General features: G+C 44.7%; 2 protein-coding genes across 5 annotated transcripts in view; one reads left to right on the forward strand and one right to left on the reverse strand.

Moving 5' to 3' along the window:
* Positions 1-233: 233 nt before the first annotated feature.
* cbx7a (chromobox homolog 7a) lies at positions 234-11973 on the forward strand. Of its 2 annotated transcripts, none has more exons than XM_058404883.1 (6): positions 234-473; positions 2074-2117; positions 3394-3459; positions 3611-3677; positions 8297-8642; positions 10526-11973. In XM_058404883.1, the coding sequence occupies exons 1-6, from the start codon at positions 249-251 to the stop codon at positions 11098-11100; spliced, it is 1323 nt and encodes a 440-aa protein (XP_058260866.1). In that variant the 5' UTR covers positions 234-248; the 3' UTR covers positions 11101-11973. The 2 variants fall into 2 exon arrangements, with proteins under 2 accessions (XP_058260866.1, XP_058260867.1); XM_058404884.1 differs by lacking the exon at positions 234-473 and adding an exon at positions 527-830 and having other exon boundaries at positions 10526-11969.
* A 1096-nt stretch (positions 11974-13069) lies between these two features.
* ep300b (E1A binding protein p300 b) overlaps positions 13070-17246 on the reverse strand; it is a 35803-nt gene continuing 31626 nt past the window's right edge. For all 3 annotated transcript variants that reach the window (XM_058404870.1, XM_058404869.1, XM_058404868.1), the window contains exon 30: positions 13070-17179. In XM_058404870.1, the coding sequence (XP_058260853.1) occupies positions 14129-17179 (3051 nt within the window). In that variant the 3' untranslated portion in view covers positions 13070-14128. The remainder of the gene's footprint in view (positions 17180-17246) is intronic.

A 17246-nucleotide genomic window follows, 5' to 3' on the forward strand; every position in this document is an offset into this window, starting at 1 on the left:
GAATGCATATACTATTTAAAGCATCCATTAGCTACTTTTCCCTGAATGGGCATGTTTTCTCCAGAAGGTGAAAAGTTGTCCTCTTACCAAGGAAATGTTGGGACCAAAAACATTTCTGGCAATGATGTCATTAAATCCCGCCGCCCACGTTTTCCCTCACGCGCCCCCCGTTCCCCTGCGTGTGTGATCCCTTGTATGCTTTACGAGCACGAGCCCACCTTTTCCCGTTATTTCCTGCTTTCCGTCATATGGCCTTTAATGAATGTGACTCATGCGCTGTTTTCGTTTTTCCTTCTCCCAACTACAACCGACTGGAGAGGGACAGAGAGCGAGAGAGAGAGAGAGAGAGAGAGAGGAGGAGAAGGAGGAGAGGAGGGGCACGCACTGCACGCACACGCTCTCAGCGTATAGCGCATGCACGTTGTGTTGTTTTTTTTCTACAGCAGGCACGCGCTGAAGCACACACCGAGCGAGTAAGTAAGTGAGAGAGAGGGAGAGAGAGAGAGAGAGAGAGAGAGAGAGAGAGTGGATGTGTCGCAGATTTTAAAACTCCGTGAAAGCGGAGGGGAGCTCGCGCGCTCCACCGAAAATGCTAGAAAACGCAGAAGTGTCCGGATAACCGGTTAGAAACGGGACGGATCGAGCTTCCATACTGATCGCAGAGCAAAAAAAAGTGAAACCGGACGCGCTAGAAATTTAAAGCAATTCATTTACATAAATAAATAAATTAATTAAAGTCCGCTTGAAAGCTGCGCTGCGAAATGGAGCTGTCATCCATCGGGGAGCAAGTGTTCGCCGTAGAGTCCATCACCAAGAAGAGAGTTAGAAAGGTACGGTCACTTCATTTCCATTCCAGCAGAAATAAGCGCAATTCTCTCACTGACACTTTGTAAAAAAAAAAAATGAAGAAAAAAGAGAGAGAGAGAGAAAATTCGCGCGCGGTTTAGTTTCTGTTTCGTCGGGGAATTTTATTTTATATCAAAGTGCAACGCGATACTTTTTTTAATTTCCCCCGCTGCTGTTCGGGTTTGGGAGTTTTGTAATGAACAATCAGCCACAAAATGAACGCCTTTGCTGGAATGACGTTTGCAACTTTTTTTTTAACTGCTTGTTGTTGCTGCACTTTTTTTGACCCGTTACACACACGCGCGCGCGCGCGCGGGCGCACGAGCACGCGCTGGTCAGAACATCGCTTTATCATCTCAGGGTGGGTGATAATTTTTGAAAACTATATATATATATATATATATATATATATATATATATATATATATATATATATATATATATAATGTGTGTGTGTGTGTGTGTTATCAAGTAGTATGTGTGTGCGCGCGAGAGAGAGAGTGAAGGTGAGCGCGCGCTAGTGTATGTATGTGTATGTGTATCTCTCTCTCTCTCTCTCTCTCAGCCTGGCTACGCAGTTTGTTCACACGCTCACGGGAGAGAGAGAGAGGGAGAGGGAGGGGGTTCAAGGATAGCCGAAGGATTTCTCTCTCCTAACCAGCCCACACATCTCTCTTTAAAATATTATAAGAAGGATAGATATTATTCCTCGAAACCTTAATTGCGACAGTAGACATAAACGGACATCAGTAGGACGAGCAGCACCATGCTAACGCCTCTGATGGAGCTTGTTGTTGTCGCGTGCCCTGACTGTAGCGGCCTCGGTGACTAGGCTCGCGCTGTTGATCCCATGTCCACTCGGTGTATGTTGACCCTATAGTAGTGTGTTCGGGACTGGAACGTGACTTAATAAAAGAAGAAGAAGAAAAAAAACGGCCGTTGCATAACCGAGATGTTGTTTACATGTTTCCCATTGGCCCCGCCCACCATCCATCCATCCATCCAAACCATCCCATAAATGTTCTAGAACCCCGCGTGGCGTGACGTCACGGCCAGCGGTATCCTAGCGATGGCGACGCCTACGTCATATTAAAAAAAAAAAAAAAAAAGAATACTGTTCTCAGAGCGCGGAGAAGAATCCGGATCTTAAAGGGACAGAATCCATGTTTTTACTGTGAGCACGTGCAGAGTAACCGAAATCTCTCTCTCTCTCTCTCTCTCTCTCAGGGAAATGTGGAGTATCTACTGAAGTGGCAAGGATGGCCTCCTAAGTGAGTGGGGTCAAAACTTTATCTCTCACACACATGATGCACATGATAATGACTAATTAAAGTATTGAAATGACCACAGTAATGTTGTACATTCCTCTAACAGAACGTGCACAAGGCCTTTACTGCCCTTACACAACAATTACACTTCCATTTGTTAACAAACAGAATGTCATTATGTATTTATTATCTATTTATATTCATATAATATATTATTATATATGATTATTATTAAATAGTGGAGACCAGTCACTTCCTGTTGTCTCTCTGGAAGTGTAAACTCCTCTGTCCTGAAGATAGAAAACGTAAAGTTCCAGCTTCAGCTCTGACACTGGACACTCCTTCCACACACTTTACATAAATTTCTCTTTACAGAAAACTTCACCACATCAGTGATTTTTGAAATTTCTGTTTATATGGTGCATCCTCTGTACACGTCCCAGTGAAGGAGCTGTTTCTATAGAAACCATAACGTATCAGAACGAGCGCATTAATATAAAGCCGCTCTACAGTCAGTGCTGCTGTTAGGGAGAATTAATCAACACCTCCTGACCAATCAGAGCGCAGAACTCAGTCTGACTGATTCATGAAGAGAAACATGGTCACATGACCTGCAGTATCAACACAATAACCTCTCTAAGATCCATCACTAGCACATGGTCTTTTTTTTTTTTGTTCTGTGTTTTGTTTGTGAACTTTCCCTGCAGTTCCTCTGTCCTTAAGTAAACCCACAAACACGACTATTCACATGAGCTATAAAATAATTAAAGGGTATCAAAAGGTTGTTTTATATCAGGGAAAAAAGATAAGGAGTGATCTTTACAGATGCAGAAAAGCATGGCCTGCAATAAAAAGACAGACAGACAGATAGATAGACAGATTATTATTATTATTATTAATTCATTATTTAATTGGTTAATTTAGTAATTAATAAATGCTTAAATGATAAATAAATATTATAATAAACTTTATTTGTGTTAGTACTGAGCCAGTCAATTAGGGTTAAATGTAGGGAAGTAAAGTTGTGTAGCTGTTAATGCAGTTATTCATTAAAGAGACTTGAAGACGTCTCAGCTGCTGCTTCACACTTTCACTTTCATTAGACACATGAGGGTAAAAGTCCAGCGCTGTTTTCTGATTTCCGTGTTCCCTCTGTTTAACTTTTCACTTATAGAATAATAAAAGTCTGGAGTACTGTGTTAAAGTCCACAGCCATTTCTACGTGTGTTTAAGAACAGAGGTTTGACCCTGTGTGTGTGTGTGTGTGTGTGTGTGTCAGGTACAGCACATGGGAACCGGAGGATAACATCCTAGACCCTCGGCTCGTTCTTGCCTTCGAGGAGAAGTGAGCGTCTCTCCTTACACTTCAACATTAGTCGGAAAAATGCTGATCGGAATCCTCCAGTTCCTCCTACTTCTTCTTCACTCTGTCCGTCCCCAAGCCTTATCGTCTTACTGTGTGTGTGTGTGTGTGTGTGTGTGTGTGTGTGTTAAAGGGAGGAGCGAGACAGAGCACAGGCTCACAGGAGGAAAGGCCTGAGGCCCCGCAGACTCGTCTTACGGGTAAGCAGCACTTCCCAGAATCCCTGTACTGTGTAACTTCCTGACATGCAGCATAAACAGAAGAGAGGAACAGACATGTCCCTGGAACACCAGTCACTGACGTGTGACGTCATCAATGTGCGCCTCCTGTTCTTCTCACTACTATATCAAGGGAAATATGGATATGATTAACTTGTTAAATCTTCCTGTCCAGTAACATCCTGTACTGGTCTGGTATCTGTCCAGTTAAACACTCAACATCTACACATTAGCCAGAGTATTTGTTTAACAGATAGGTGAGAGTGAAGTTTCTACATTTTTAACAAGAAACCTGCAGAGCAAAACAGTGCTGTGTGTCTGGGAAGCACTACCATGGTCGCTAACTAGTCGACTCAGATAGCGGTGTGTAGCTCATCAAAGAAAAACTAGCATGTTCACAGAGGATCAGAACTAATGACTGAGATTAGTTCAGTTATCACTCACCATCACACTCATCCTCAACATCACCTTCACCATCACACTCATCCTCAACATCACCTTCACCATCACCATCACCCTCTCACTCAACATCACCTTCACCATCACACTCATCCTCAACATCACCTTCACCATCACACTCATCCTCAACATCACCTTCACCATCACACTCATCCTCAACATCACCTTCACCATCACCATCACCCTCTCACTCAACATCACCTTCACCATCACCATCACCCTCTCACTCAACATCACCTTCACCATCACCATCACCCTCTCACTCAACATCACCTTCACCATCACCCTCTCAGTCAACATCACCTTCACCATCACACTCATCCTCAACATCACCTTCACCATCACCCTCTCAGTCAACATCACCTTCACCATCACACTCATCCTCAACATCACCTTCACCATCACCCTCTCACTCAACATCACCTTCACCATCACCCTCTCAGTCAACATCACCTTCACCATCACACTCATCCTCAACATCACCTTCACCATCACCCTCTCAGTCAACATCACCTTCACCATCACACTCATCCTCAACATCACCTTCACCATCACCCTCTCACTCAACATCACCTTCACCATCACACTCATCCTCAACATCACCTTCACCATCACCCTCTCACTCAACATCACCTTCACCATCACCCTCTCAGTCAACATCACCTTCACCATCACACTCATCCTCAACATCACCTTCACCATCACCCTCTCACTCAACATCACCTTCACCATCACCCTCTCAGTCAACATCACCTTCACCATCACACTCATCCTCAACATCACCTTCACCATCACCATCACCCTCTCACTCAACATCACCTTCACCATCACCCTCTCAGTCAACATCACCTTCACCATCACACTCATCCTCAACATCACCTTCACCATCACCATCTCACTCAACATCACCTTCACCATCACACTCATCCTCAACATCACCTTCACCATCACACTCATCCTCAACATCACCTTCACCATCACACTCATCCTCAACATCACCTTCACCATCACACTCATCCTCAACATCACCTTCACCATCACCATCACCCTCTCACTCAACATCACCTTCACCATCACCCTCTCACTCAACATCACCTTCACCATCACACTCATCCTCAACATCACCTTCACCATCACCCTCTCAGTCAACATCACCTTCACCATCACACTCATCCTCAACATCACCTTCACCATCACACTCATCCTCAACATCACCTTCACCATCACCCTCTCAGTCAACATCACCTTCACCATCACACTCATCCTCAACATCACCTTCAACATCACACTCATCCTCAACATCACCTTCACCATCACACTCATCCTCAACATCACCTTCACCATCACACTCATCCTCAACATCACCTTCACCTTCACCATCACCATCTCACTCAACATCACCTTCACCATCACCCTCTCAGTCAACATCACCTTCACCATCACACTCATCAACATCACCTTCACCATCACCCTCTCACTCAACATCACCTTCACCATCACCCTCTCACTCAACATCACCTTCACCATCACCCTCTCAGTCAACATCACCTTCACCATCACACTCATCCTCAACATCACCTTCACCATCACCCTCTCAGTCAACATCACCTTCACCATCACACTCATCCTCAACATCACCTTCACCATCACCCTCTCAGTCAACATCACCTTCACCATCACACTCATCCTCAACATCACCTTCACCATCACCCTCTCAGTCAACATCACCTTCACCATCACACTCATCCTCAACATCACCTTCACCATCACCATCACACTCAACATCACCTTCACCATCACCATCACACTCAACATCACCTTCACCATCACCATCACACTCAACATCACCTTCACCATCACCATCACACTCAACATCGCCTTCACCATCACCCTTACCATCACCTTCACCATCACACTCATCCTCAACATCACCTTCACCATCACCATCATCCTCAACATCACCTTCACCATCACCATCACACTCAACATCACCTTCACCATCACCTTCAACATCACCATTACCCTCTCACTCAACATCACCTTCACCCTCAACATCACCCTCAACATCACCATCACCTTCACCATCACCCTCTCACTCAACATCACCTTCACCCTCAACATCACCTTCACCATCACACTCATCCTCAACATCACCTTCACCATCACCATCATCCTCAACATCACCTTCACCATCACCATCACCCTTATCATCACCTTCACAATCACACTCATCCTCAACATCACCTTCACCATCACCATCACACTCAACATCACCTTCACCATCACCTTCACACTCAACATCACCTTCACCATCACCATCACCCTCTCACTCAACATCACCTTCACCCTCAACATCACCTTCACCATCACACTCATCCTCAACATCACCTTCACCATCACCATCATCCTCAACATCACCTTCACACTCACCATCACCCTTACCATCACCTTCACAATCACACTCATCCTCAACATCACCTTCACCATCACCATCACACTCAACATCACCTTCACCATCACCTTCACACTCAACATCACCTTCACCATCACCATCACCCTCTCACTCAACATCACCTTCACCCTCAACATCGCCTTCACCATCACACTCATCCTCAACATCACCTTCACCATCACCATCACACTCAACATCGCCTTCACCATCACACTCATCCTCAACATCACCTTCACCATCACCATCATCCTCAACATCACCTTCACACTCACCATCACCATTACCATCACCTTCACAATCACACTCATCCTCAACATCACCTTCACCATCACCATCACACTCAACATCACCTTCACCATCACCTTCACACTCAACATCACCTTCACCATCACCATCACCCTCTCACTCAACATCACCTTCACCCTCAACATCGCCTTCACCATCACACTCATCCTCAACATCACCTTCACCATCACCATCACACTCAACATCGCCTTCACCATCACACTCATCCTCAACATCACCTTCACCATCACACTCAACATCACCTTCACACTCACCATCACCATTACCATCACCTTCACAATCACACTCATCCTCAACATCACCTTCACCATCACCATCACACTCAACATCACCTTCACCATCACACTCAACATCACCTTCACCATCACACTCTCACCATTACCCTCACACTCTGCAAACATTTACACACATCTACACTAAACTACACAGATCTGCAAACATCTATAAACATCTGCACTCATTTACGATCAACTGCACACATCTGCACACAGATGGACATGAACAGAATCACTGTAATTGTTCAGTAACAGCTTCTCAGTGAATGAGATTTAAACTGTGATTAATACTTCCTCAGTCAGTTAAACAGCAGCCGACATGTTAGCATGTTAGCTAAAGTTAGCGAGTGTTTGTTTAGCATCTTGTGTTTTGTGTGAATTACAGTTGAAACATTTTCAAATCTTTCCTTTATATAAACTTCACTCTTCACTGACTCCTGGGCTGTGATTAATAACTTCCTCTGTTTTGAAAGATGAACATTGTGCGAATGATCGACTTTAATTTTGTTTGAACAAACAGAAAAAACTATTTAAAACTATTTAAAATATACTATATAGATATAAAATCTGATCTATTAATATGCTTTTAAATTAGTTTCAAATATACAAAATAAAAAATATCAGTGCAGTATTTTTCCGGCTATTTTCCAATTTTCTAAATAAAATAATGTGAAAAGACACAAAAATAAAATATAATTTAATTATTTTTGAATAGTCAAGAAATATGGACATTTATGGAAAAAAAACCCATAAAAAAATGCAAATATTAAAAAGAATTTTGTGTTTGTAAAAACTGATTTTATTCTATTATCTATCCCTACATTTAATTTAATACTGATTATCACACATACAATATGTAAAAAGCTTATTATTATTTTTTTTTTTTTGTGATTATTTATACATGATAAACTCTCCATGGGACCATTATGTGCAGTCATTCTAATTTTTGTTCATTTATTCACTTTTTTTTTATTTAAAAGAACAAATATATGTTTTGTTTGTAAGCTGGATTTAATCATAATTATTTAATCAGTTAATTGAATCATTTGTTACAGGATGTTTTTATTTATTCCTGTTAGTTATAAGTGGGTTTTTTTGTTCCTGTGTAGAACATCTACACCATGGAGCTCCGAAGTGCTCAAAAAACTCCGGAGAAACCCCGATTCCGCCTGTCACTCGCCCGCTCCACTGGGGCAGGGCTACAGCAGAATGGGCGGCGCTGCAGGAACGGTGAGGGCGGACTCTACCACCACCGTCTTTTGAAGCGCAGGAGCAGGCAGTGCGTGTCCAAACCGACAGAAAGTGCAGAATCGCCACGGCAACGAACACTGACCCTTGAGAAAGAAATAGTGGAGGAGGAGGAGGAGGAAGAGAACGAGTGGGAGAAAGAGGAGGAGCAGCAGGAGAAGAAGAGAAGGAAGACAGAAAAAGAGGAGCATCATGACATTCCTGACGGTACGTGTAACACGGCATCGGCATGACAACTGTTGCTAAGATACCACACACGTACGGTGCACCGAGGGGGTCACAGAGGCCACACCGAGTCTCTGGAGCAGTCACGACTCAGAGCTAACGTTCGGTAAAAAGCTAAATGCGGCTCGCTAACCCGCTCTACGGGAACGTGAGGAGAAAATCGGTGCAGATCTGAGCTGAGCTTTTTCCACAACAAAACTCACACGCTGTAGAACAAATGGTATCCTCAGGTACCTCAGTGCCATCGTTCTGACGGATCGCTCGCTCTGATGACTCACTGACAAACTGCCATATTGCCTGGAGATAGTCAGCATGAGATGAGAGATGAAGCGTCAGCGATCTATTGGTTGGTGATCTAATGTTGTGCAACATTCATGAAAAAAAAAAAAAAAGCTTCGAGGTGTTTCAGCTGCAGTGCCAGTTATATCATCCTCACTTTCATCAGCAGAGCGAAGCTGCAGAAACTCGCACACAAGACAACAAGATGCAGTCATTATAACAAACCAGTGATACGCTTTCTTTTAACCCAGGTGTTTCTGCATCACTGAAACTCCCAAAGATCAAAAAACACTCAGATTACTGATTAATGTTAAAACAGGACTGGAGACTGAGAACCTATCCACAAGAATGCGGCTATTTTTAAAACCGCAGCTTTTTATGCGGTTTTTCCGTTCGTCCACACGCAAACGCAACATCCGGTCACTGAAACCGAACATTACTGAAAACTCCTGCCAGGGTGAAGTTTTTTAAAAACTCCGGTTTCAGTGTTATCGTGTAGACCGAGAAACCGGAGATTTTTGGCTTGTGAACAGGGTTGCCAGATTGGACTGAAGACAACTACAGCTTAAAACCCGTCCATTTAAAAAAATACCAGCCCAAAATGCACACTGTTATAACTGATACAATAACAAACGGTTATAACAGTTAATAACTTTGTGATATCGGCTTAACAAGTAGAGCGATTACAACAACCCGCTAATGAAGACTGAAGTCTGACTGGACAGGACTCTCCTGAACCTTATTGGCTAAAATGAACCATATAATTAAAACCTCAACATTGCATATTACACTTTATTTAATCGTTTGAATAGAAAATTAATAAAATATGTTTATAGTCAAAAATAAAAACCCGCCAGTTGCATCAAAAACCAGCCCAGATTTTATCAACCCGCCCAATGCACTTTTTCCCAGTGAGACGTGACCAAAAGAAGCCTAATTGGGCGGAAGACTGCCCAATCTGGCAACACTGCTTGTGAAGTCGGCGTCTCAGGCTTCTGATTGGCCAACATGGCTTTACGGTTGAGATTATATCGCCACCTGTTGGTTGTGCATGCTCTTGACAGCGCTTCAGACTGCGTTTTTGCGTTTTCATGTGGACGAGATTTTTTTTAAAACGAAGGAGGAAAAACTTTTTTAAAAATACCCGTGTCCATGTGGACTAGACCTGAGAGGCTCTGAGCTTCTGATTCTTTAACCACAAAATACAGAGCATCAGATATTTAATGTACACTTGAAGATTGCGATCTGATTAGCTCTCGGGTTCTGGCAGGAAAACAGACTTTTCAAAGCAAGCTACGAACTATTAGCGATTTCGCTTACTGGCAGCACAGTGTGACGCTTAAACCTGAAAAACATCAATGTGACTTCAGCAGTCTGCTAGTGAGGAAATTCAGCTTCATGTCTAAAACTTATTAAAACCTGTGATGCAACAAGAACCACATGCTGACTAGAATTTAACCTGTAGGAAGTCATGTGGCAATTTAGCTAAAAACATTTATGCTACCCTTTACCTCAGAATTCCACTCGTGATATAACCTAGCAGCCATGTTCTTTACTGAAGCTTCTCATTTCGCTCTCACTTACAGCCCAGGAGATGACAAAAGACCACTCCCCCTCTACACAGGAAGCTGTTATCACCGAAAAACCAGAACACTGCACTTCCTCCCCCGACTGTGAGGTGACACCACCCAACACCGAGATCGGTTCAGCTACAACGGTGACGGAGCAGCTGGCGAGCACTACTACCACAAACACACCCGAGCACAAGCCAATCACAGACACTTCAGGGGGTGGAGTCTCGCACGATACACCCATCACTGACAAAACACTGAAGTGCGACGCAGGAGTGATCACAGACAGGGTCCAAAACCGAGCCTCGGTGATAACGGTGCGACATTTGTTTGACAGGTTTGTGCAGGATGAGCAGAGACAGACAGGTGAGAAAGACAGCAAGGCCAAGAGAGAGACAGACAAGGACGAGGTCACGGCCGAGTGCACCACCACCTTACAGGTCAGAACAGACGAGTCTCAGACGTCCGAGCACACACGGCATCCTGGGAAGGTGATCGTGACTAACGTGACCGTTAACTCGCTGACGGTGACGTTTAAAGAGGCCATGACGGCCGAAGGGTTTTTCAGCAGCTCCGGGCTGCAGGTCTGAGCGACGAGGAGGAAAGAGGATACACACTTACAACCAAAAGTACTTCCTGTCAAACAGCTAATGTGGCTAATAATCAAAGAAAGGAGTTAGCATATGAATCTGAATAACGCATGCTAGCTGGATTTTGTTAGAAACGTTAGCATTTGTGGTGAAGTACGCCTTATTCACGTGAGAGTGAGGGATTACCGGACCAGCCAACGTGTCAATCTGTCCATGTAGTGAAGCCTTTCACTGTTTTTGCTTTACAGATACTCGTTCGTTGTTAAAAAGGGTTACGTTTCCGTCTCCATCCTTTCGTTTTAGTGAAAACGTGAACAATCGTGGAGGGATTTCCGTGTTATCGAAAACAACGCCTTTAAATGCACGCAAAAAACCAAGGTCGTTTACACTTAACGCATTGTTGGTGTTAACTGTTCCAGTTAAAAAAAAAAAGAAAGAAAGAAAAAAAAGATGTACATGATTTAGTGCAAGGTCTTTCTTAAGGGATGGCAATGACCAGATGACATCATCAGCCCCTAGTCTCTGCAGCCTGTCCCCCATCTGCGACAGATGAAGGTTTTTAGTCGGCTCGGGTTTTGCTCTGCCTTGTGCGCCGAGGCCTTGCTGCATTTTTAACGAGTCCGAATCGGTTCACATTACAGATGCCACTGCACTGAAGTGTCATTCACACAGCGTTGGAGAAGTGTGCTTTAGATGTATCTCTAGCATGCGACAAAATCGAGCTGAACTTTACATCACGTGGTGAAGCCGCAAGCAAAAAAAAACAAAAAAAACAACAAAAAAAAAGAAGAAGAGAAAAACATGCCGTTGTACGACTTGTAGTTCATCTATGGCAAGGTTACATTTTTATTTGTATTTCCAATAAATAAAGTGACAAAAATGTTTGTGTCAAAGTTGTGGATCATCTTTACGTTGGCAATTTAAAAACGTTTTTGTGATTAATGACATACTGCATCGGTTACTGCAGCGTCCTGTTAAAGAAACATCGCACTGAAAGATTGAAATCTACTATTGTGTGTCATAAAATACAAACGCAGTTCGCTAGAAGGCTAGTGTTTATGTTTACAGCATTTGGCAGAAGTCCTTATCCAGAAGTTTATCTATATCTATATAAGGTTAAGGGCCTTGCTCAGGGGCCCCGCTTGGTGGACCTGGTATTCAAACTCACAACTTTCCTCTCCATAGTCCAACACCTTAACCACTAAACTACCACATTTAGCAGAGAAAAGTTATCATTTTTAGGCTCTTCTGTTCACTCTGTCTTTTACCTTTAATTACTGGAACATCGAGCAATTTATTATTCCAAACCTTCATGTGGGGTTTAACTCACTCCTGCTGTTTGCCTTTCATGACCTAGTATAATTAATATAATATAATTATAAATACACACTTCACTTGTATAGTTACACCACAGCACTGCTGAAATGTGGATTCTGATCCAAAGGCATCGATTGTGTTCCAAAGTACACAGATATAAAACTTTGTTCATAACATGGAAATTTCCTTGAGGAGACGTTTGTGTGTGTGGAAGGAGTCCCTCAGCACTATGTGAAAGTCAGGGGTGAAGCTGGAACTTTCAGAGTTTGAACTCCTGGACATTTTCTGGACAGAGGAGCTTACACTTCTTTGCGGTTTGTTAGCAACATGACAGGCTACGAATTTTTATCTTACTAACTTCACGAGAAAACTGTTTATAGTTGCTATATGTGATAACAGCAGCTAATAGACGTTACTTGCAGTCCTTCCACATCATTAATTGTAACTATAGAACAGATTAAAAAGACCATTCATCTTTATCAACAAAAACTTGTCCTTGTCAGCAGATTGCTAAGGTATAGGACAATTAACTAGTAATTAAGCTCAGGGTAACAGTATCTGCTTCATGGCACCATCCCATCACTGGACGTTAGTAATCACTTTCTGCGAGAACAATTATTAATGCTTGGACATCACTGTCATACAACCAAACTTGTTGACATCATTTTATTACAAAAATGGTATGGAGTCCAAGGTTTGTTCCTTTGTACAGTAAAAAATAATTAAATTAAACTAAAAAAAAATAATAATAATAAATCAGCGCAATGAGATTTCTGAAAGTGGAGGCAATGTGGAAGAAGAGATCAGTTCTTTAGATAATCTCTAATCTCATCTATGCATATCTCACACACACACGCACACACACATTTCTGCGAATACACGCCTCCACTAGCCAGTAAGTGTCATAACAAGTACACACACAAGCACACGCACACACGGGGGAAAACAGGACATGTGGTTTGCCCCATGTGGACACTATGGCTAGGCATTTTAAACAAATGTGGCACAAAAGAAGAGAAAGAAGGTCCACTGGCCGACATCACTAAGCCTTTCAGCCCACAACACTGATTCCACTCGATATCCGTCAATGTAAAGGGAAAGAAACCACTCTGCAAATTCCCAGGTATTAAAAATAGACTCTGTAGAATTGTAGCAGTCTCCAGGAGCCAAAAAAAAAAAAATCACTAGAATAAATAACAGAATGCAAAACCAAACTTTTCAAGGAAGATATGCATGACAATTGAATAATTAACAATAAAAAAACAAACAAACAAAAGAACAACAGGAATTGTAACATTTGTCGCATTTCCGTCCTGTAAAAATAGTAACAGAGACTGCTTCAAGGAGCAAAAAAATATTTATAAAATAAAACCCATTGCATTCAATAAATCAGTACTTTACATTTTTAAAATATTAAAAATATATCTTAAAAAGGTAAATACTCCCCCAGGCCTGAAAATATTACCTGTGTTCTATTCTCTGAGTCTGAGAAACAAGCCTTTATTTGTTCACAATTGGCAAAATCAGAAAGGAAAAGGAAAAGAGCCATAATTTAGCGTTCACACTCAACATTCCGGTTCTGTAATTTCTGCATCTCCCATAGGAAGATCAGAGTTCAAGGTGTTCATAGTTAAGAAAAATTTAAATTATTAATAACCGTAATATAAAAAAACAAAACAAAGCTAACACTGTCTCTGGCAAGGTTTTCTAACTATATGTCTAATGGGTTCATATTCACCCCAAGATCCTGCCCACTAGGGGGTCGTATGTCCTTCGCTCCCGCAGGGTGGAGTCCCACCATGCCGCCGAGATGCGGCAGCATGGGATTCCCGCCAGGGTCCATAGCATTCTGCTGTAGCTGGGGAGGAGGTGGAGGAGGAGCCATGCCAGGTAGGTGCTGCTGAAGATGGGTGGGGTGTGGGGAAGCTGTCTGAGGCTGCTGCATTCGTGGGGATGGACTCGAGTGTGGTGGCTGTGATTGTGGACGAGGGGAGGGTTGAGGTGATCGCACTTGGTTGGGGAGCGGCTGGCCCTGCAGGTGAGGTGACTGTGACATTTGCTGCTGTGGGCTCATGGGATTGTTCTGCTGTGCAGGTGAAGTCCCACCTAGGTGCTGCTTCTGTTGCTGAAGCAGTCGCTGGTGGATTGCTTGCTGCATCATTGCCGGAGATGATGAAGCCTGTGCACCGCCTTGTCCTGGCTGCATCTGTGGACCACCTCTATCAGGCCCTTGCAGTCCAACATTCTGCTGCTGCATGTGCAACCTTTGTTGATGCTGCAGTCTTTGCTGCAAGGCTACAGCAGCCTGCTGCTGTGCAGTGTTGCCTGGGAAGCCCTGCTGCTGTGCAGAGTTGCCTGGAAAAGCCTGCTGCTGGGTCATGTTCCCTGGAAAAGCCTGCTGCTGGGTCAAGTTGCCTGGAAAACCCTGCTGCTGGCTTGAGTTGCCTGGGTAACCTGGTTGCTGTGCTGAGTTGCCTGGGTAACCTTGCTGCTGAGCTGAGCTGCCTGGGTAACCCTGCTGCTGGGCCGAATTGCCTGGGTAACCCTGCTGCTGTTGAGGATTGCCAGGGTAAGCTTGCTGCTGTGCAGAGTTAACTGGGAAGCCCTGGGCTGAATTGCCTGGGTAACCCTGCTGCTGTGCTGAGTTGCCTGGGTAACCCTGCTGCTGAGCTCCAGGCTGCACCCCTGGTTGTGTCTGCTGACCCTGCTGACCCATATAGCCCTGCTGCTGTGGGAATGCAGCATGATTACCCCCTGGCTGCTGCTGCTGCTGTTGTTGCTGTTGTTGTTGTTGTTGTTGTTGTTGTTGAAGCTGTAGTTTCTGCTGCTGTCTCCTTAACAGAAGCTCTCTGAACTGTGGATTCATGTTCATGTTCATGTTGGCCATGTTGGGAGGCACTTGGCCCGGTATTCCTTGCTGTTGCTGCTGTTGTAACCCGGCAACTTGTTGTTGCTGAAGCAGGGCCCTCTGAGGTGGCTGCATTTGCTGTTGCTGCTGCTGCTGCTGCTGTTGGAGCTGGGCAAGTTGGGCTGGTCCTATATTCATGGATGGCTGGATACCACAAGCATTGATTCCTACTTGCTGGCTGCTCATGGCCCCTGGCCCTCCCTGCGCACCAGCAGGACCTCCTGGCCCATTTTTATACTTGTAAACCCGCTGCTTTATAAATGCAGCCATTAGTTGTGGGTTGGAGCGGAGAATGTTGAGAACTTGCTGCTGCTGCTGAGGTGAGCTAGGTGACCGCAGCGTTTGAAGAAGTTCTTGCACGGTTCCCTGAGGAAGACTTCCACCTGCCATTCCACCTGCAGCACCACCCTGCAGTCCACCCTGCACCATATTCATCAATGCATTGTGATTTGGCATTTGCTGTTGTGGCTGTGGCTGTTGAGGCTGCTGCATTTGTTGCTGCATCGTAGCCACTCCAGGCTGATTCATAACTGGAGGTCTCTGCTGAGGTGGAATTCCCTGTCCTGTCCATTGCTGCTGAGCAGAAGGCTGAAGCTGCACATTAGCTCTTTGCTGCATCTGCACCTGTGGAGGAAGCTGGCCCTGTGCATTAGCTTGTGGTACAGGTTGCTGTTGCATGGGTCCTGCTCCAACCATCATTCCTTGAAGTCCCTGCTGCTGCTCTATTGGGCCTCGGGAAACAGTAGCTTGTGCATGAGGAGGTAGCCCTGTTCCACCTACCATGCCAACTCCTGGATGGGTCATCCCTATTTGCACTTGGGGCTGTTGGTGGTGTGGGTGTGGTGGCATCATGCCTGGTTGGGTAGCTTGCCTCTGCAGTAGTTGAGCTTTTGCCATATTTCTTTGTGCATCTGCCACTTGCTGGATCTTCTTTGCAATTTCCACCGCTGCCGGAGGAGGACCTGATGGTTGCTGCAGTGGACCGGTCCCTAAGCTGCTGGGGCTTGCAGGACTCAAGCCTGGTTTGCCTGTAGAGACTGGAGGTCGTGGACCATACTGAGACAAACTGTTCGGATGTGGTGACTGTCCTGTCTGTTGTTGAGAAACCATTTGAGGCTGAGGAGAGGTCATCACTCCTGGAGCACCTTGCATTTGCTGAAATTGTTGATGGCCAGGGTGCTGGGGAGGCATGTTGCCCTGTGATTGCTGTAGCTGCTGGGGGGATGCAACAGGAATGCCTCCCATTCCAGGCTGGGGTACAGGTGCAAGATTCTGTTGGGTAGGTGTCTGAGGGGTGGGAGGCTGGGTACCCACTGATGTTGGTGTGCTACGTCCCGTGGCGCAGTTGTTGCCTGGAGATGGCATCCCTCCAGGTGGGGCACCACCTAGAGGAGGCTGCCCAGTCCGCTGCATGGTGGCCATGCGCCTACGCAACATCTGCGCTTGCTGTAGCCTGTGCTGCAGCTGCTGCTGTCTGAGTTTCTGTTTTATGTTGAGGCAAAATGGCACAGGGCACTTGTTCTCCTGGCAGTGCTTGGCATGATAGCAGCACAAAGCAATGAGCTGCTTGCAAATGGGACATCCACCATTTGTCTTGCGCTTGCATCCCTTTGTGTGCTGCACCACACGCTTCATCTTCTGGCAAGATGGCAGGGAGCAGTTGGCATTGCGACACTGACAGGCATGCACCAGAGACTGGATGCAGCGCTGGATGCTAAGCCGACGAGAATCACCAGGATTCTGAGTGGCCGCTGTTGCCTGGTTGCTGCTCTCATCATCCAGACCCAGACCAAGCTTCTCCATCTTATGCTCATGACCCTTAGTTTTATAGCAAGTGATGCAAAGGTCGTAGTCCTGCAAAGAATTAAAAAAATTCCATTTACTACTTTGAGAAAACAGTTCCTGTTTCTGACAATTGTCT

This window comes from Hemibagrus wyckioides, linkage group LG12 (genome assembly GCF_019097595.1).
Source record: "Hemibagrus wyckioides isolate EC202008001 linkage group LG12, SWU_Hwy_1.0, whole genome shotgun sequence".
In the NCBI taxonomy this organism is placed as follows: domain Eukaryota; kingdom Metazoa; phylum Chordata; class Actinopteri; order Siluriformes; family Bagridae; genus Hemibagrus; species Hemibagrus wyckioides.

Bases quoted from the DNA above. Each gene is read 5' to 3' on its own strand.
- cbx7a (XM_058404883.1), top strand. From the start codon at position 249: ATGGCCTTTAATGAATGTGACTCATGCGCTGTTTTCGTTTTTCCTTCT. The intron at 474-2,073 runs GTAAGTAAGTGA...TCTCTCTCTCAG, and splicing joins CTGAAGCACACACCGAGCGA to GGAAATGTGGAGTATCTACT. The intron at 3,678-8,296 runs GTAAGCAGCACT...GTTCCTGTGTAG, and splicing joins CCCGCAGACTCGTCTTACGG to AACATCTACACCATGGAGCT.